This window comes from Ambystoma mexicanum, chromosome 1p, assembly GCF_040938575.1.
Source record: "Ambystoma mexicanum isolate Mex_15411 chromosome 1p, UKY_AmexF1_1, whole genome shotgun sequence".
NCBI lineage: Eukaryota > Metazoa > Chordata > Amphibia > Caudata > Ambystomatidae > Ambystoma > Ambystoma mexicanum.
The window spans coordinates 1137845333-1137865997 of NC_090921.1; the positions used below are offsets into that span (position 1 = coordinate 1137845333).

Below are 20665 nucleotides of genomic sequence, written 5' to 3' on the forward strand. Positions count from 1 at the left end.
ACCTATTGCAGGGTAGGCTGAAATGCTGCATTCTGATTGGTTGCTTGGAAATCATATGTCAATTAATGAGCATGCAGCAATCTTCGCCGCCCTTATCCTTGTCGTTACCTCTCCAGCAGCCAATTTACTGCGCTGCTGACCTGTGGGGAGCTCGTGAAGCTGCATCATCTGTGAAGGTGGGCGTGAAGGTGAGGTGTGCAGGAGCCTTGTCCTATCTGCAAGAAAGCGGTGTGTGGTGGAGCTGGCCCTGGTCCCGTGGGCAGGGTGGCCAGGCTATTGTGCGCAGTATGATGAGTGCATCTCACTCAAGGATATGATGAGATAGAGGGTGCTGGTGAGTGGAAGATTCTGTGCCTTCATCCTTGAGCCAGAAGGTCCACTTTGCAGGGTGCCACCTAGGAGAGATTATTCGGGGCTACTCTTGTAAGTCTCCATGACGCAGGCACAGGCTGGTGCGCACATTTTGGAAAAATGGCTGATTGCTAAGCAGCTATTCATGGATAGTCAGCTGCCCTTGCCACCTTGGATACAAAAGGTACTTACTTTTGACGCCACATCCTTCTTACCCCAATAACTGTATGGGAATCTGTTCTATTACGCAGTACTCTGGGAACCGAGGCCTAGACATTTGACTTTACAGCCGGATCTTTAAAGCACAGCACCTGTATGATGTCAGGTGAAAGTTAAAATGGCGCTAGATCTGAGTCGGGCAAGCTGCGATACTATTAGTGCAGTGCCAAATCTCCTCAGAGGCCCCTGCAAGGGGCTCACCTTGAGATGTAGCAGTGATGCTACTGGTGGGGCAATACTTAACTGTGTGCTATGTTCTCTAATGTCCATGTTTTAAACTACAGTTCATTCAGTGGGTGACAGTAGCCAGATGTCCATGAGGACTGGCAGGTTTGGAGCCATCGTGGGCAGCCTGTTTCTCATGCTCCTACTTTTTGTACAACCCTATTGCCAAATACTGGGGATAACCAGTTGCACAGCAAGAAGGTTTTCACTTGCTCGGGAGGATAGTTCAGCGGCAAAATGCTCGCATTGGAAGCAAGATAACATGGGGCAACACAGGTTCGATCCCCGGGTCCGTGCTTAGAAACCTCTGGGTATTAAATGCGTTATAAATAACCTATCATATCATATCACACACCCGGATGAGTTGACACGGACAGTCTAACAGGGTGTGGCAAATAACCCTCTCAAGCAGGGGCGTTATTAGGGGGGGCTGAGGGGGCTAAAGCCCCTGATCTTTTGGTTGTAGCCCCGGATAGAATCTCAGGAGCTACAGCCAAAAGACTAGCTAGCCCCCAGTCCCAACAGTTCCAACATCAGCGTAGCCCTGGGTCTTTTCCAGACCTAGCAACTCCCCTGCTCTCAAGTAACGATGGCGCTTGCCTTAGGTCCTTTCAGTATGCTGCCTCGATACTTGTATTCACAGCAACGCTGCTAGAAGTTTTTAGCAGATGGTCTTGGCGCTGTGGAATACTGGATACTGGATCCTTTGCATGCTGGGGCTGGGCTCTCCGTGATTCAATTGCATAACCCCGACTTTGCCCCGCCACCTTCTTGTGCTGCAGTTGCAACTTTCTGCCAGAGGGGGGCAGTAAGGTGAAACAAAAGCACATAGGACTTTAAGTCACCCTCCTGAGAGTCTCAAAACCTCCCTGGTCCCCCCATTCCACCCTGCTTCATACTTGGAGTTGGGGAGATCATTCATGTATGTTTGAAATCACATATTTCTCCTGACAAGAATTATCTTGTCACACAAGGTGTTTCCCATGGGAGGAAAAAGCACCACAACAGTCATATGTGACATCATTCAATCAGATGCAATCAGAATACACTGATGTTTAAGCAGGGTTTGCGTCTTTATCCCTCCATCACGCCTGGGTTGCTGTAAAGGGGATACCTAGGTGCTAGCCGCTGTCAGCAGTGGTTTGTATTCTCAGTCAGCCTCGCCATTTTGTTAACTTGGTAAAAGCAGGCATTAACCCTTGGGAATGTATGGGCGTCAGACTCATTCACATAAACACCGTCAGTTAAATGCAAGACTCCGGGGGCCTTTAAAGCAGGACATACATAATCCAGTTAGATTGTTTCCAAAGTGATATGTCAGTTACGGAAGTCCTTGCAGCTAAATGTGGTGACCTCACTTTATCTTACTATAGAAATCCTGTCTGATCGTTGGAAATCCGATAGCAACTCTGGTCAATTTCTGAACTGCAACATGTGCCATTAAAGACACATTCAGCTCTCAGCTCAAGTTGGAAAAGGCAGAACTGACCTTCAAGTTAGCGGGAGCATTTTGTCAGGGCACATTTCAGAACATGTCAGGTGTAGCTCAGCAAACACAAGAGATTTGGGGGATTTACATTGCATCAATGTTTGCGGGAAGCAACCCGTGCAATGCAGCTTTTTGGGTAGGACGGGTGGCCTTTGGTAGAGCAACATCAAGGCAGGGGTGTCCAGATGAAAGGAGAAAGATAGAGGAACAATTCATCTTCCTCTAAACATCCGAGGTTAGATTGGAACTCCAAGCCTCTAGCATGATCAGCCTCACAATCACCGAGTTCCCCCGGGGACTGCACACATGAGATACCGAAAACAAGTCCGAAGAAGTACACTGTCCTGAAACCTGGAAGCTGTGGGGTTGGCTGTAAAACCCAATGCTTTATATCACCCAGTAAAAAACGCTATTGATTTCCCAGAGCTGCACAATCCATTCTCCTGGCACAAAGCAAGCAAAACATTACTAAACGATCATGATAAACTCGCCTGGATTCCCTCGAACTTTCCCTGGTCGATTTTGAACCAGTTCTGCAGCACGGGGGACTCTCTCAGGAGGCGGACGAGGACAAGTGAAATGTCAAGAATGACAGAAAAAAAAGGGGAGTGATGTTCTGTACGCAGCCAAGGTGTCTGACTTTCACCGCGCGCATCTGGGCTGTTCTCAGAAAATGGACCACTCAATTTGGGAAATTTGCTTTTCATTAGATGTCAAATCCACTATACAAGCTTTCCTCCATGGAATTGTTTTCCTGTTCTGCCACCATTAAAAAGCACAGTGATCAGGGCATACCAAACTTTAGAGCTTCAGTGGGGGGCAGCCGGCCAAACGTGAGGGCACACATGTATCCTTTGTTGGGACACCGCTTTACATTCAGGAAAAACGCAAAAACATGGCTCTCCGAGGTAGAGATCTAGCAAAGCTCTCTTTCATCTCGTTTGCCTTTCCCCAATACGATATTACAGCGAACTTACTGCAGCCTCTATCCTGTATATAACTATGTTTAATATCTATTTAATAATTGCGTATATTTTCTCTAGGTAATTCTATGTAATGCTGTATCGGATGTATATGCAAGATATGCTCCCAGATGTCCCAGGGCTTGGTGCCCTTCATACATAAAATAAATACAAATACAGCTGGGGTGGCTGGGGAAGTTTCCAATGGAGGGGCCAGATAGTTTTCCCAAATTCTATCAACTGATGCCAAAGCTGTGTTTGGTTGAAATGGTATATTTTTCCTGCAAACATGTAAGAAAAATAAGGTACATACAATTTACAATTGGCCCTTTACGGGGACAAATGGAGAACTATGATAGATGCTAGGTCCTCACAGTACACACACATATTTTGCAACACACTTTCACGCAGTTTGTATCCAAAGAAAAAAAACACGGGGCCTGTCATGAACAATAGATGCCAGCATTGTGCCAGTAAAACACAGTTTCATGCTGGCTGTGACCTATCTATATGCCAGCATGCCAAAGAAAAAGAAAATGGTCATGCTGCCAACGTCCAGCCAGTGCTTCATTTGTGCCAGTGTTGTCCTGTGCCCTGTTCCGGCACTGATGGGAGTGAGCATCGCCACTTGGGCCATGGTTGCCACACATCAACAATACGCCGGTTACACAGCCACACGACCAAGGTTCAGCATGGAGGGGAAAAGCAGATGTTTGTGAAGCCCTGCATTGGTTCCACTTGTTGACACACATCTATCCCCCAAACCCCCTACAGAATGGCTGGCTGCAGTTGGCTGAGAGGTGACTGGGATGGAGATTTGGTGGAGCCTGAATGTGTGCACTGTGATGAAATGACTACTCTTCTGCAGCAATACATGGATGAATACACAGTAAAATTCCTATCCAGCCCCACACTGCTACCAGACCGGCATTGATCCCAATCAAAAAGGGGACACTGGCCTCACCCGGCCGGTATACAACCTTAGCATCTTTAAAGAAGCATGGGTCGAGGGGGGCCTGCCCTCTTCAGGAGGGAGGCGAGCTAGCACAGAAGCAGACTAAACAAAAAAAATATATTTTTGGCACCAAAATAATAGAATTTAAAGAAGGGTTCTATAAACATGGGATAATTTAATTATGCAAAAAATGCAAACATACATATCAAAACCACTATAACTCACCCTGTAAGAGAAGTCTCCGAATATGCTGACTGTGCAGGTAAAAGGTGCACTCTGGTTGTAAAGGCAGGAGTGTAGAGGCCATTTGCAGCAGCAAAACCAAATGCACGGAAAGATATCACATTGTTTCCACGAAGTAAATTCCTATGTGGTAATTGACGTCGTGGAAATTACATCAACAGTTTACTTAGAAATGTATTTTATTGTAGGTTAAGCGATACAAGGAGGGGAGGGCAGGGGTTTGGGCCAAGGGTTATAGTAAGGGTGAAGGGCACTTTGGGGGGAAACCGCATAGAAAAATACATTTTGAAGTAAACTGTCATAGTAATTTGCACTACGTAAATTACCACAAAGTAATTTGCTTTGTGGAAATGACACGGAACTGTACAGGAGGTATATTTTAAAAAGTTAATAAGTTAGACATTGGGGTCGTAATGGTCATTAGGGCAATTTACGTTGGGCCTGGGAGACAAAACCACTTCAAATACCTTTAATGCTTGGTGTTGGAGATCAACAGTGTCGAACCAGATGTCTAGGAGATTAAGAATGGGCCTATTTGGCATTGAAACATTTTGAGATGCTTGTTTCCAAAGGATCACTGGCTTTGAGAGAGATGAGCCAGCTCGACATGGTCCAGTGACGCAGTGTGATGTTGCAGTAATCAGCTCAGAAGGGTGACTAATAGGCAGGCATGGTTCGAGTCAGAGTCTCAAATCAGTGTAGTTGGCTCAAAGAGATCCAACAATGCAATGCAGTTCACCTGTGGTAATCAGCTCATAAAGAGGTGGAGACCAGGCACGTGATGCGTGAAGTCAGTGACACATAAACTCAACTGCAGATCTAAAATCAGAGAGTGTCAAAGGAAGTTCTGAGTACTAGCAGCAGCTTGAAAATCACTTTGAAGTGGTGGAACCGATCAAAATCATATTAAAGTAGGGAAACAGTGCCAGTAGCTCATTCTTGACTCTTGGTTGTTGGGGGGCACCCCACAAGGTCTCCAGGCACAAGGTAGGTCCTTTGTTCTGCATGTCCCAGCCAGGAAGCTTTCTAAAGTTCACTTCCAGGGCATATGTTCTCCAGTGAGAAGGGTAGCAGTGGTCTCAGATTGCAGTAGGACTTGTCTAGCCAGCGTGTCACCCAACATGTTCCCCTGGGATGCGTGGGTGAACAGACTTGCCATGCCATTTTCTTGCAAGCCTTTGTCTTCACCTCTCTGTAAGAGGACTTTGGAGCATACTGTACTCCCAACAAAGTTCCAGATGAAATCCTTCTTTTTCAGTAGTCCAAGGATGATTACACAGGGCTTGGCCTCACCCACTTTCTACAGCAGATTGGATCCCTCCTAGCCTTCTGTAAAAGTTCCAATATTTGCTGCTGTTTCGGAATCGTATGCCTGGTGATGTCAAACCCAGAGTAATTTGACTGCAGGAAGTGGGGAACGGGTACAGGAAATTGGAAAACTCAATGTGATGGAACCCTTTCTCCTGCCAGAAAGTCTTCTCCTGGGCTACTCTACTTTGCTCAATCTCCCATCTGCCTACATCAAAGAGTCTCTGTTAATTATCACCCTGGTGTGAGCTCCTCTTTGTTCTGACAGGACTTGCTTTTGAAGCAGTGGCTCCCAGTTAAACCCCTGGGAAGATATACTGGGCCTCATTACGACCCTGGCGGTAAGGGGTTAGCGCCAGCGTTAGCTGCGCCGACCCCTTACCGCCAATTACGAGTTCCCTTTCCGCCATGGCGGTTTTTACACCTGCTTTTAGCGGGTGTAAAAAACCATGGCGGTAAGGGAACTTGGTGTTAATTACGCCACCGTAATTTACGGTGGCGCAATTAACGCCTTCCCCACTCCCATTATGCCCTATGGGGCAAAAATGGGAATGGGGAAGGGTAAATGGGGATTGGGGATTTACCGCCCCGCCAAGGTCGGAATGGGGCGGTAAATCCCCTTACCGCCATGGCGTTAACGTAGTTAGCACCATGGCGGTAAAGTCACGGCCCTGGCGGTAACTTACCGCCAGGGTCGTAATGAGGCCCACTGTCTTCTGGAGGAGGTGTCAAGTCTTCCCTAGATGATTTATTTTTTGATAGTTGGGCTCTAAATAATATCCCAGCTCCCAGATTCTGATACACAGATTGCACTGACAGTGAGTCAATAGAAACTAAGCAGACACAATATGACACCAATGCATTTTGACCAATATAATTGTGGATTCCCAGGGGCCAGGATATCAATGACAGACATGACTGTTTAAACTTTCATTTGCCTCCATGTTCTAGGAGCAAACGATTATATGATTTTGGGTTAGGGATACACATGATTAAAAGCAGACCCTGGAGGCTGGATTTTGTGACTGCCATGTTGTCATTTTGCCAGACTTCAAGGTAAATGTTGAGAGGTGTCAATAGGTAGGCTCAGCAGATGTAAATATGCACTATGCCTTTCAGCATGGAGCATTATAAAAGAGGGTTCTGATTAGCCGATCTCACTTTCAGATACATATCTAGCCACATCATTTTACATTAAAAAAACTTGGGCTATACCGCCTTAACAGATTTCATTCCGTGACATGCACAGTCTGGGCAGGTTGCTCTTTGCTGCACAGTAGCGGCCTTATCATTTTGTTGGGCACAGCTTTTTTTATTGTTGGTGCCTGTATATATAATATATGTAGTTACAGTATGCCATATGAAGGTTTAACATGTTGTCAAATAGTGACACCTTTCCACATACATCAAAACCCAGTCCCTTGTAATAAACCTATTGCCATTACTTTTGACCTGTGCCCAGTACAAGCAAGTGTCCCACTCTAAAACACATGTTCATGCTATCTGTTTCCAATACATTCTGTAATAGCACCGTAAGAACATACTTTCACCATATGCCTATTGCGAATCAATTTACGGGACACAAGTGGTCGAGAGATGAATATCGGTTTCTAAACCATCAATCAGCCCCACACCTCTAGTACACCAGAAGGGATATGGACGGATTGTAAACACAAGTCAATATAAACATTGTTGTCCAATTTTGGTAACGTGGACAGAACGGCAGACTTATCTCCACTTGGTTGTGGACCGTTGGTTATTTGCAACATAGCAAAAATACAATTATTACCCAATGATAAAAGGGACAGTCTAGTCAAGGTTGTATAATCATGTCTACTTTATTATTATTACAACAGACACTAGCACACTACAAAATATAGCCCACCCTGCAGAGGAACACAGAGAAAAGACCGTTTTATAATGGAAATGGATACACTCTGGATACTCACAGGAGGGTAGTCGGCAAAGCAATCAGTCTTAACTGTTCAAGGTTATTTGGTTTCTGCACCAAGGGAGCTTGGGATCGTAAATGTCACTAGGGTCCTTCAAAGAAGGATCAGGGAGATAGAACCACAATGTATCTGGTGCTTGAGATGATCTTGATACTCAACAGTTTTGAGTCAGTTCCATGATACTTTGCAGCTCCTGCAACAAGAGATCAAGACAGGAGACATCTGTGGGTATCAGGTGGCAGACAGTTCGGCAAGCATGGCTGGATGGATGGCTGCAGGCTGGCCTACATGATGGCTCAGGGTCAAGAATCATTGTCTCTGTGCTGGTTGGCAGATCTGCAACACTTTTTGAGGCATCTCAGGCGGTTTTAGTGACTGCAGCGTGACAACAGTCAGTGGTGCAGCCAGTCACGGTTCGAGGGCTCGACTTCCTCAAAAATATCCTTAAAAGATGGATGCTGGTTGGTGGTTGTTGTGGCATTCCTCCTAGATTATTTGCAGGGCTTGTGTTGTCCTTTAAGGCAGATGGGCCAAAGCTGAGGAGAGTGTTTGCAGGCAACGGCCGTGTCCTTTGTTCAGAGACTCCCACCTAGGAAGCTTGCTGGAAGAACCTAGCAGGGCATTCTGTGTGCTGGCTGTGTACTAGTTCTGGGGCTGCTGGACGGGTCCTCTGAGTCTCATATCTCCCTCTGTTCCCTGGGAGATGTTTAGGGGGGGGGGATCTTGCTTCGCTCTTGGAAGTCCTGGCCTTACTTCACTGGCAGAAGCTGTAAGGCAGACTATACCATCACCCATGGTCTAAATGAGTCCTTCTTCTGACTCCTTTCAAAGTCGTCAGATGATCTGCAAAAAGAGGGGCTCAACCCTCTTTTAAAGCCAAATTGGACCCTGTTATTGGTGCAGGCTACGCCCACCATCATGAACAAATCCTGTGTCCCCACCAACAATCTTCTGTCATGAGTGAGGCCATAACCAGTGTGCTTTGCAACAGGAAAGGTAAAGGGTGGCCACATATACTACTAAGTCTCACCCATCTTCCTGTCTGTTGTTGATTGGTTATTTGAGCTCTCGTTGACTCTTGATCAAAGTGCAGGTGTCCCTTGAAGTTTGTGGCAAGAACAGACTTTCTGTCTCCATCAAATCACTTACTTTTTCCTGCTGAAAGTGGGTTCCCTGCAGGGATTGCCTACTGTAAGCAGTTGTCCCAGAAATTACATTCCCTGCCCTTTTTACAGAGGGGTGGGAGCTAGCTTCAAGCTGACACATTGCATATCAAAATGGTGTTGGGGTTTCCTGCCCTTTGTTAGTTTGGTGAACAGGCCTCTTCACAGGCCTGCTTAAATTAACTCTCACCAGTATGCGCTGCCACCACACAGAACTTAACAATAGGCAGTGGAGATCCATGGAGCCTTTGATATTTAATTAGGCTGGCCATGGCTGACCGGAGGAAGGTGTTGCCTTCCCCTTTCTGGTGGTGCTTTGATGTACATGCAGCTGTTATATTCCAGTTGAACATGATAGGAAGACTGCGCTGGTAGGCTGTGTCACCCTGACTACAATTGACTATGTCTTTGTTGTTTGGTGAGCATTGGGAAATGTGTGCATATTAGCCCCACACAGTTCCCGTAGGTTTATTTACCAACATTCCATTTCTTTAAAGAAAACATCAAAACAGCCCAGGTGAGTTCACACTCCCTGTGTGGATGATCCAGTTCCTCACAAGGCCAATACTGCCACTGGAAGAACACATTTTAAGGCTGACGGTGACCAATAAAAGCCAGACAGCCTCTGTAAAAAGACATGCATATTATTTCTGTGCCTGATACATGCTAGGATTCCATTGGCAGGCAAACATATGGGCCCTGAAATATTTTTTTGTTTTACAAAATAAGCTCTGTGATAAACATATGCCATCATGGGTATCCAGTTATAGTTTTGAAAAAATAGTTTCTACATCCAAAAGTTTTGAATGCAAAGTTTTGAGAGAAGAAAATTGCTAATGCATTTTTTTCATGTTACAGGTTTTATTTTAGTTTTGTATAGAAAAAAAAGTTTGTTTTAAGAAGAAAACAGGGGGTTAGGGGGAACCTCCCCATTAAAAAAAAACATGTAAAAAAATGCATTCGAAACTTTTATTTTGATGCTTTTGTGTCGAAACATTTGTATGTAGAAACTTTGACTGTTGAAATAATCACTATATACCGCCATACTGTATGAACATATTTGTAGAGGTCCTCCTTCGTCAATTGCTTGTATTTTCTTTTACATAAAGGGGTAAGAATTAATTGAAATGTGTTTCTGCTTCCCAATTGGAGTTCCTTGGCATTGTGTGGTGTTTCTTTGTTGTGCTCAACTGCACTGGTTGGTGTATTATGCCACTTTCAGAGGTTGAGCGTTGCCCTTAGGCGTATAACAAATGAAGAGATCATCCTTACATTGGGGCCAGGTTTGATGGGTGCCCCCTGCTGGTGGCCTCGCAGGCAGCTGCCTAGCACTGAATTATTGCATTGCCAGTGCTTTACAAGGGAAACCTTCTGGAGTCCATATTCCCACAGGATTCATCCATCCCTTTTTGGCTAGAGATCAGATCTAGGGCTTGCAGTTCCAAAGATCCATGCATTTCCAGCAATCATTTAGTGTATCGATTTTGCTATATCAACATTTATTGGCTTTGAAGGTCCCTCTACTTTTTATTTACATGGGTACATGTATGGAGGTGTCCCTCCATACACACCTAAGCTCATATTTTCCACCACTCCTACCTAGACTAACCCCACAGCCACCCCTGTTTATTTAATTGTACTTATCAATAATTAATGTATTTTCCTTTTCAATTAAACAAAACACAATTTCGTAAATTGCATTCACTGCAAAAATGCATACTCTCACTAATAGACCCACTCTTCCATTTACTAAAGCAACTCACTGTGAGAAATGGCAGGATTTAGGGTTTGAGAGAGCTGCACATAGAATACAGCCCTGAAGCACTTGGAAGTCTGGGCAAGAGCGGGCATGTCTGAGCCCAGTTTGGGTTTCAGAAGTACAGACCTGTGGAAAATCTCTCATTGCCTTCTAGAGGACAGGATGCTCCCACTGCATGCACACATCATCTTCAAGTCTTGCTGCATTATCTATAAGGCATGCACCCTCAAGTCACGCAGCTACCTCGCGGAGAAACTCAGAATCTCCGGCGCACACGACACATGCAGGCTTGAAATCCACTGCTGCAAAAAGGAAAAGACCAGAAAATAAGCCTTCTCTGCCGATGCCCCAAGACTATGGAACCTCCTCCCAGTCAGCATCAGACTCGCCCCCAAGCTCGTACAATTCAGAAAAGAACTCAAGACCCACCTCTTCAAGGAGTCTCTCCAGCTCACCACTTAGGAAATCGCATCGCCCCTCGCGCCAACTGACCCGTTAGATGCCGCCTCCTCCTCCCTCCCTGCCCCTTGTACAGCTGTTCCCCTCATCTGTGCCCCTCTGTTTCCCACCCCTTTTGGTATATCTGTTCTGTTGTTACCTCTGTAAAGCGTGTCATTATGGATCTGTACTGTTGTACACCTGTGTAAAGCGCTCCATTGTGTAACTGTATTGTTGTATACCTCTGTAAAGGGCTCTGTTGCTTCTCGATCTAGATCCACTCTCAATACATACCATAATAACAATAATGCCTCTGCTTGAGCCACGTGGTGCCCTTTTCTAATGCTGGATGATCTGACTTGTTTTTCTTTTTTCGTTCTCTAGGGCTTCTGGTACAGAGCATGGATTTTATCCAGCCAGCAGACAACTACACTGTGTGCCAGGGAGACAATGCCACACTCAGGTAGGCCGCTTAACATTTCAATGTGTCCCTTTCCCTGTCGCTGGCAACCACACGGGAGAGGTTGAAAAATGACTGTGTACTTCATGGCACATACAGTCCCACAGTCTGCAGAGCTTGCGTCTTCCCTCATGTCACTCTCCGAAGAACTTCATCAGTTTATGAGCAGTTATTGGAGATGTTTTGCTGTGCTCCAACTCCCCCACCATTTTCTTATCTCTAAACCACAACATTTTAAGAAGTGCTAATCCTCTTTTTCAATATCCCATGACAGAACCCCCTACCAGCTCACTACCTTTCTCCCTTCTCTTCCGCCTTTCACTCTTTCATCTAAACCACTTCTATCATCCCTGAATTCTTTCCACATCTCGCTCATTTCTGCTCATTCTCTTGTTTTCCCGTTCTTTCTTCTGTAATTGCCTTCTTCTCTCCAACTCGTCCGTACCTTTCTGCCTCCTCTCTTTCCAGCTGCTTCCTTTCATTGGTAATCTTTCTTCCCTTACTCGCTAACCTCCTTCTCTTTCTCTGTTTCTTTTTAACTTCATTTAAGTCAACATTTGTGTCCTCTCCATCTCCTCCTGTGTGAAACTCCTTCCCAAAACCACTGCCTCTTGAATTTCTTCTTCCCCTCGACTTACTGCCCACTTTAGTCCACTGTTTCTTCTTACTTTTCTCTCCTGAAAACCTTTTCATGTCACTCTTCCTCTTACTTCAATCACAATCCTTCTGCCCTCTTCTTCCACACTCTCGTTTGCATCTTCCTCACTCCTTCTCCCTTCTTGCCCCAATCCCTTTGCGACTCCACCCTCCCCTCCAACTTCCTCACCTCACTCCTGCCATTACCCCATGACATTGTAGTAGGCCTCATTCACCCCTTTCCTCACACTATAGGGGCGCCATCTTGCTCTGTAACTCCCCACTCCCTGATTCTCGCTTCGGCCCTCCCTCACATTCCGATCCTTTTTCTCCAATTCCTATTGTTACGGCACCCGCTTCCTTTTTCAGTGCCTCTGCACACAACTGAGCAAAAACGGGGCCTGCTGCATGATTTGGGAGGGGGAAAGTTTAAGAACAATGAAACCAATTCCCTTTAGAACAAAAAGTGGTCCATTACTGAAGCCTTTTAGGGCGCTGATTACTGCCGGAGATGGAGCCGCTGGCCGCTTCCACGTAGAACTAGGGCGCGCGGATCCTTATTCCGCACAATCAGGGAGAAAATTGCATTTAATGCTGCACTGCTGTACTCGAGGCCTCTCCGCTTCCGCGCCCACCCCTCTGAGACAATAGTTCATCTGGGAAGATACAAAAGGAGGGGGAGGGGGGTGCAGCTTACTCAAGCAGAAACACAGCCACTGCTGCACTTCCAGCTGTAGGATTCTGTTTAGGGAAAACCATACACAGCATGTGACTCAGAGGGAAATAGATTCAGGATTATTCAAAGAAAACACTGAACCGGGACAAAAGAAAATATGTTTAATTACATCATGGAAGCAGAGTGGCTAAATAGTTCATTTAGGAAGGAATCGGTGGTAAAGGACCATTTTCGGGGTGATGGCAAAAGGACCATCTCAGAAAAGCAGATAATAAAACCTTAAAAAAGTCTTCAGCCCAACTTGATTGTAGGGAAAGGGAACTCTAGATGGCAATTGCCGGGGGAAGGGGGTGGGGCGGGGAGCAGAAGCAAGGGTCATTACACACACACTCCCACCTGCCCCATCCCACAAATAATAACTTCCTCGGATGCTCCCAACTGGTGGCTGGGGACAGGAAAGGAATTGTAAAAGCACCTCTAGTGGAGTTTGTGCACTACTGAAATGCCAGCACGCTCACAGTGGCAGCTGCAGAACTCAGAAACTGTAGCTGGGTACTCATATTTGGCACGGTGTGGAACTCTTGGATCTGCGCCATGCTGCACAAACATCTGGATGATGACCAAATCTTGCTTTTGCACCAGTCTAGGGTCTGCCCTAATCGTGGCATGGAGGCGGGCATGCTGGAACTATGGGATGAAATAGGTGGACTGGAAGAGAAAACACTTGTGGTTCTATTGGACCTGTCCAAAGCCTCAACCTTTCAACCACAAGTTCATCATTGCCCGCTGGTCTTCAGTAGAAGGGAGCTGGGGCAAAGTACTTGAATGATTAACCACTTTTCTGTATAACCTGAAGCAATGGATTGGCATGGGTACATATCAGCTACTCGTTGCGTCCCATGCGTTATTGTTCCGCATGCCTCCTCTTGTAAATAATTGCCAGAAGTCCCAAGGACGAGTATGCCCGTCCTTTTTGAATAGAGTTGATTGCAGCTCAGCAGATAAGGGGTTAATAGCGGTGTGTCCCCACGGTGCTGCTGTACGGCGACATGAGCAGAACCGTGCATGTTATGCAGACAATGCACAGCTGCTCACGCATTTTAAACTCATCTGGTTAATTTTCCAAAACCTTGGACCACGGCCCTCTGAGGGTGTTCACCTATAGTGCTTTGAGGCCATAGCAAAGGGATAAAGGCGCCATACAAATGACTCATTACATTACAAATTACGTGTGTTCGGGTTTAGCAGCTAGAAGAGGCAAAGAAGCTGAAGGCAGGTCTTGACAAGACCCAGCTGGCAGCAATTAGGCAGAAATAGGAGGGAGCCCCTTATCTTCAGGGACAAGAGGGGCATCCATATGATGCCTCCCACCTACAAATAGAGTCAATTTCTCTGGAGAATCCATTTAAATTCAACCCAAAGTGAAAAGCCTTGGAGTTATCCACGAGTCTGCCCACTTCTCTATGTACCACATTAATGGGTTAATTATGAACTCTTTCTTAGACAGGTCATCCTGTTGCCCCTTAGGAATAACAGGGCAATGGTGTGGGAAGCTCTGATTAACTCCCATCTGGATTTCTGGAATGTCCTCTACGGATATCTCCCTGCCAATCAAACCCCAGAACTGCAGGAAGTACAGCATGCAGCCCTGTATTCGGCAGTGAGCATCAGCATATGGGATGGTGGCTCCCGCAAGAGGGCAAAGGGGCATTCACTCCACGCCAACGTGACCTCCAGCATAAAAGGTCTGAATCTGCTCTGTCAATATCCCCCCATCCTGCAATAATTCAAAGGGGGCGACCCCTGAAAGAGTGCTTATATGAGAGGTTCTCAGCCTCTACAAATACCCACAATTGCATGCATGCACTAACAAGAGGAGCTTGGCTGCCTTGCACTCCAATTCTTAACTCCATCTGAAGACACTCTCTCGAGCACTCTTCCAACAGGCCACAAGCAGCACCTGTTTGAACTGCGCTTCTAAGGTCATATGGGGCCTCATTAGGAGGTGGGCGGTAAGGGTTAACGGGCACCGGCAAGGAGACTGCTGCTGGTAAACCCTTACCACCCTACTACGAGTTCCCTTAGCGGGTCCCGCTATGGGCGCCTGGTTTTAGCAGGCGCCCTTAGCGGGAGCCACTAAGGGACCCGGGAGCTAATAACGGGTCCGCTCTTAGCGGGCCCGCTATTAGCTCCATCCCCATTCCCATTGAGCCCTGTGGGGGCTCGAATGGGGAATGGTTCTCGGAATGGGGACTTACCGGGTCCTCCAAGGTTGGAATGACCCGTTAAGTCCCTATTTTGCCAACCCGGACCCGGAATGCGGTAAGGGGGTTGCCATGGTGCTAATAGCACCATGGCTACCGCCTTCCTCGTAATGAGGCCCATGGTCCTGCCTCCACACATCCATATATGAAAAGCGGCCGACTGGGCTGATCCTCGAAGAATGGGGCTCCATGTTGGATGGGCCTAGACATGCAATATTACATGACATCGGGGGCAGTGCTGAATATCACCAATGCACAATGTTCTGCTGCAATGATAGCCAATAGTATGTGGTATTGATTAGGAATAGTGTCAGGCTTTCAAGTCTTCCGTGTTACTACTGATGGTCAGTATTCCATAGTTCTGCTGTACAATATCAACGCACATTTGGGACACGATTTCCACGTATGCTGTGCACTTGATGGCAGTGTTTGACAGTGACCATGGGTAATATGTTTGGGATAACAATGACCTTATTGTTCGTGGTTGAAGGCCACTCGTGGTGCCTTTGAATCCCTTGTGTTGTAATTCCTGCAACATTGTGCAATTGCAGAAGCAGTTTTAAACCCGGTTGTGTCTTCGTGTGGGTGCAGGGGCACTCACAAAACAAGTTGCCAGGTGTTCCTGATAAAGATGACTATCTTTTTGAGGGTGGGAGATTGATGTTATTTAATGTTTGGGGAAATGTGTGTTCAAAGTTCATTATCGGAATCCGCTATTGATGTCACCCCGGAAACTGCCTCCATCATGACAACGATACCTCTCTAGGCGTTTCCCCTGTGAAGGCTGGCGACACAAGAGTAGTTTACCTTTGCACTTGCTAGCTGGCAATGCTTGTGGCATAACATGGCCCTTGGCCCTGTTGTTTTTTTCTGTGTGTTCTGCCTTGCAAACCAATGAGAGGTTGTTTCAACAAAGGTATGTCAGTCACCAATTGGGATATGCAAAGGCGATGTTTTGTCACTGGAGGTGGTATGGTAATGTGTGGTGTTGTTATAGAATCCATGTTCATAATTACCAAATGAGAACGTGTGAACAAGAAGGGAACAGTGTGTGACTGGATAGTTTAGTGACTATGAGTGATGTGTGTTCTTGCATGTGTTTGTGTTTGTTGGTTACTGTGATGTTCTGGCTGGAGCTTATACTGTTTGTGTTGTAAGGTAATTTTATACTGAGCAGCTGAGACTGAAGATTTGTGTGTGACTTCGTGGAGTTGACCCCAAATTTGTTTTATTAATGACACTATTACTGCCATTGTCTATATCATGCTGTACTCCCACGTTCCTGCATGGTCTCAGGGCCCGGTGAGGGCAGCATGGAAATAAATAATCCTAAACAAATGCTCCCATGGTTCCTCAGTGTTTCCCTGTTCTCACCTGCTGCCTGCATTTCTCATGTCCATGGTGTTTTTGTGTTCTGTGTTGTTCGTGTGTTCCCTGTGCTTGTGACGTGTCTCTTGGTTTCCCTGATCCTCGTGTCTCTCTTATTCCATTTGGTTCCTCATTTCTCCAGGGTTCCAGTGTTGCCTTCTGTTTTGTTCTTTTTGTGTGTGTTGTTGTTGTGGGCTTACTATATTGTCTTTTTGGTGCTCCACTGGAGTGTCGTGTTTTCAGTGCCCCATATATTCCCTGCATTTCTTACTTGTGTATTATGTTGTCTCCTGTCTGCCCTCTGTTTGTCATGGTCCCTGTGTCCTTGTTACTCAGGTTTCTCTGTGTCTTGTGTATGTTTTGTCTCCCAGTACCTGTATACATCCTGCGTCTGTAAGATAATATTTTCCTTGTGCTTCTTGTGATCTGCTTGTTCCTTTGGGTTTCTGTTTCTCGTGTTCCTGTAAGTGTTGAGGCTATTATGTTCCGCTTTTACTTTGCGTGTCACTTTCCTTTTTTCATGTTACTTTTCTCTTTGTTTTTTTGTGTGTGTTTTTTAATGTTTCCTGGGTTTATAATGTTCCTTTACCTTTCTGTTGTATTCTTTGATTTTCATGTTCTCTGTCTCCCTGTGTCTCTTGCACCCTTTGTTACTTGCATTAACAGTATTCTTCTTGGACCTGCATTTTACCTATCTCATGTGCATATATGAATCCAATGCATATTGTGTTCCTGCAAGATTTGCAAATAAACCGTACTGACAGTCCTAATCTATGTGCATTCTGTCAGTGCTGTCCCATTGCCACACTACCACACAAGGCTTGTGTCCCCCTACATTTGCTGCTATTGAGCCACTGTAAAGAAACAAGCTATATGACGGCCCAGTCGGCCATATATTTCCAAGTAAAGAGTTTCTTGTTGAAGCACTCTTTGCTATCCTAATAAATGAAACATTAAATTAAATTAAACATCCGTTCAGTGTCTGGGCCCTTTGGCATGGTGTGATCTCAAATGTGCACTGGTAAGCAAGTTGGCATGTTATGGTACTAAAAGAGTAATAGTATGATCAGTACTATCTATGGGGCTTCAGGCTGAATACTGCTCACTTCTAGGGACTGGATGATGGCTAATATTATTTCCAAATAATTTGGAACTCAATGGGCCTCATTACAAGTTTGCCGGTGCGTAAACAACAGTACTGGTAATGAGTGTACGAATTGTAACTAGTTAAATTAACCTAATTGTTAATAATGGTGCCACTGCTTCTGTGAAAGTCTGCTGGTGTGTGCCGTTCGCTCTGCAGGTCTGACCCTGACGGGCGGAACGGCACCCGCCAGCAGACTTTCACAGAAGCAGTGGCACCATTATTAACAATTAGGTTAATATAACTAGTTACAATTCTTACACTCATTAATGGCAACACAGAAAGAGCAATTTTAGAAAGAGATAACACCAGTGGTTTAGCCCTCCCCCCTGCAACACTCACCCCCAAACATGAGCTAACTTGATTCCTTTGAATGTAAGTCAGTGGCAAGGAGTAGGGATAGAGAGAGAACATCGTATTTGGAGTAAATCCCACCAGCCCAAGATGGGAGGCCAGCAAAGAAAGTGAAAACCCGTTTTTGGAGCAAAATGGCAGAATTGGATTTTGATATTTACTCACACGGCTAGGGGACAGAATTAAATTTGTGTTGCTTACACTTGAGGAAATAGGGAAGCATAGAGACTACTATTCAGTACACCAGTGCAACAATAGAAATAAAGTAGGAAAATCGGTTTTGGAATGATGCTAGTGCAAAAGGAAAGATATAATGGCAAATGGAAATTTGTTTACACAGGATTTGCAATGGCAGGCACCACCAGGAAGGGGTTTAGCTCAGAATAGGAACTCAGTTCACTGAGTTTCACTGACAAGGACTGAGACACATAACAGATAAACCTGTAGGCAAAAGGGATTGCTCGCAATGGGACTATGGTTTGGGGTTTTAACGGAACAGATGCAAATAGGAATTTGTAGGGTAATGCACACAATGCATGGACAAACTTACTTTTCAGTTACAAGGAGACTAATTCTTTTGAGGCAACATTTTAATGACTATAATTATTAAAGAAAGACACCAGGGACAAGGTGGTTAAATTCAAATTTTAACCAAGTTGTACCGTGAATTTCAATGGGGAAATTAATTTATTTACTTAAAAATGTGCTAAAGATTTGCACAGACACTGAGAGGTTTACTAAAGGGAATATGTGAACATACACAGGCTAAACAAAGTTTCTTCTATGAAAAGGTAACTGAATTACACTAGCAAAGTGGGGTTTTCAATGGGGTTCTCAATAGGCGTTTCAATAGGGTTTTCAATTGGTGCAATGCTACAAACGGGCTTATGCAATTTAGGGCTGGGGTTATTTGCTACTTACAAAGTAAGCCTTGTTTTGGGATCCTGGAAAGCCAGCTGAATCTCAGGACACTCTGGACAGCTAGACAAGGGGTCTGGTCACTGCACTCTGCCTTGGTTTTGGATTCTGGAAAGCCACCTGGATCTCAGGACACTCTGCACAGCTAGGCAAGGGGTCTGGTCACTGAATCCACCTTTATTTAGGTTCACCCGCCTTCTCTCTGTACTCCCTCTCCTGTCTCCCCAGATTTTATGTGTGTCCTCTGACTTTGTACAGTCCCCCTTATATAGCACAAATGATATCACTCACTTTACAATCTAGGGGGAGTACTCTTTAATTACCTCTACCCCTCGGATAGGACAATTTACCATTCCTCTCTCCATCCCCTGGCATGATTGGTTCCAGGGAAGAGAACACCATCTGTGTATTTGCATGCATTACCCTTCTTTGTTCTCTTGGCCACTTTTTGACAAAACCCAGTTATGTCTCATAACTTCATATTTCTGCTAGAGCCTGACATATGAATTAGATATGCATTTTGAGTGGATCATAGGGAATTAAGTAGCCAACTCCGAATCAGGTAGCATGGCCCTTTGGCACATGTTTGTCATTTTCATAACATGTATTACAGTTATGACTGTGCAAATGATCAAGTACGTTCCTAATTTCACCTCCCATCTTTCCATCAAATCTCATACTTGTCACATCTTCTGAGCAGCCAGAAACACGTCTTAACTGGCCATTTCAGTCCCCAAAATCCTAGGAAAATGGACTTTAGCTCTTAAAACCCGCCTGGAAATTACATAAAAACATAGCATAAAACAAAATTGTTTCTCATTGTAATTGCTACAAAAATGCCTAAAAATTGAATCAGTCCTTTAATGTCAATTGGGAAGATCTGTCAACCTCTGTGGGATGGGTGCTTTATCCCCACAGCCGGTGACCAGAGATTTGTATTACCCCCATTGAAGGTATCAGTTGGTTCATGGTCGTGGGTGCAGGAGGAACTCAAACCCCACAGTCAAGTTTTTAGCCACACTTGCTTTCCTTGAAATCCCTGAGCCTCTGCCTTCAAAACTGGCAGAGCAGGGAATTCTAACGCCCTCAGTACATCACATGTCATTGCAAGCTGATTCACTAGTAGATGTGATTTACAGTGGGAAGCAGGGCTTTCAGTTGAGAACTTTCCTGCCTGAGCCCAAAAACAGTTTTTTCTAGTATTATGAGCCTCTTCCAAGGTGATTGAAGTTTTGTGGGTGGAAACCTAATGTACATTGCTTAGTCAACCCACCTCCCCCACCGCCACAGCATATTTCCCTGCCATATATGTGCATGCAGAGCTATCCTTTCACAGTGGCTTTTTAAAGTCACATTTCTTTTTCACACGTGTGCAAGCCATTTTTTGTTTTTCATTTGCAGTGTTTGAAGGGCTGCTGTTCAAATGAAATGGAAAGAAAAATCTGTGTTGGGTTGTAATGTTGAAATCCTTGCCCAACATGTGAATTAATAGTAAAACAAGGCCATTTTTGGATGTAGTGCATAACTTGTTGTCATTCAGATGAAACACAAGCAACAGAGGGCTGTTTTTGGATGCAGTGAATAACTTCTTGTCACTCAGATGAAATAAATACAAGTATTCCAATGCCTGCCACTTATGTGGCAGTGAAAGCAAAGCACAGTAGTTTTTGGTGACAGGGTTTAAATGTGATGTTTTCAGGTCGAAGGGATTTCTGTTTAGGGCCTTAAATGCACCCCACATCATGCGCCAGTAAATCATTATGTGTCCGGTGGCTACCTGC

The 20665-nt window shown here is 45.2% G+C and overlaps 1 protein-coding gene across 2 annotated transcripts in view; it reads left to right on the forward strand.

Annotated features, from left to right (window-relative positions):
• The window catches only part of IGLON5 (IgLON family member 5), a 1589367-nt gene that overhangs the window by 808842 nt on the left and 759860 nt on the right, over window positions 1-20665 (forward strand). For both annotated transcript variants that reach the window (XM_069604793.1, XM_069604792.1), the window contains exon 2: window positions 11449-11527. In XM_069604793.1, coding sequence (XP_069460894.1) covers window positions 11449-11527 — 79 coding nt within the window. The remainder of the gene's footprint in view (window positions 1-11448; window positions 11528-20665) is intronic.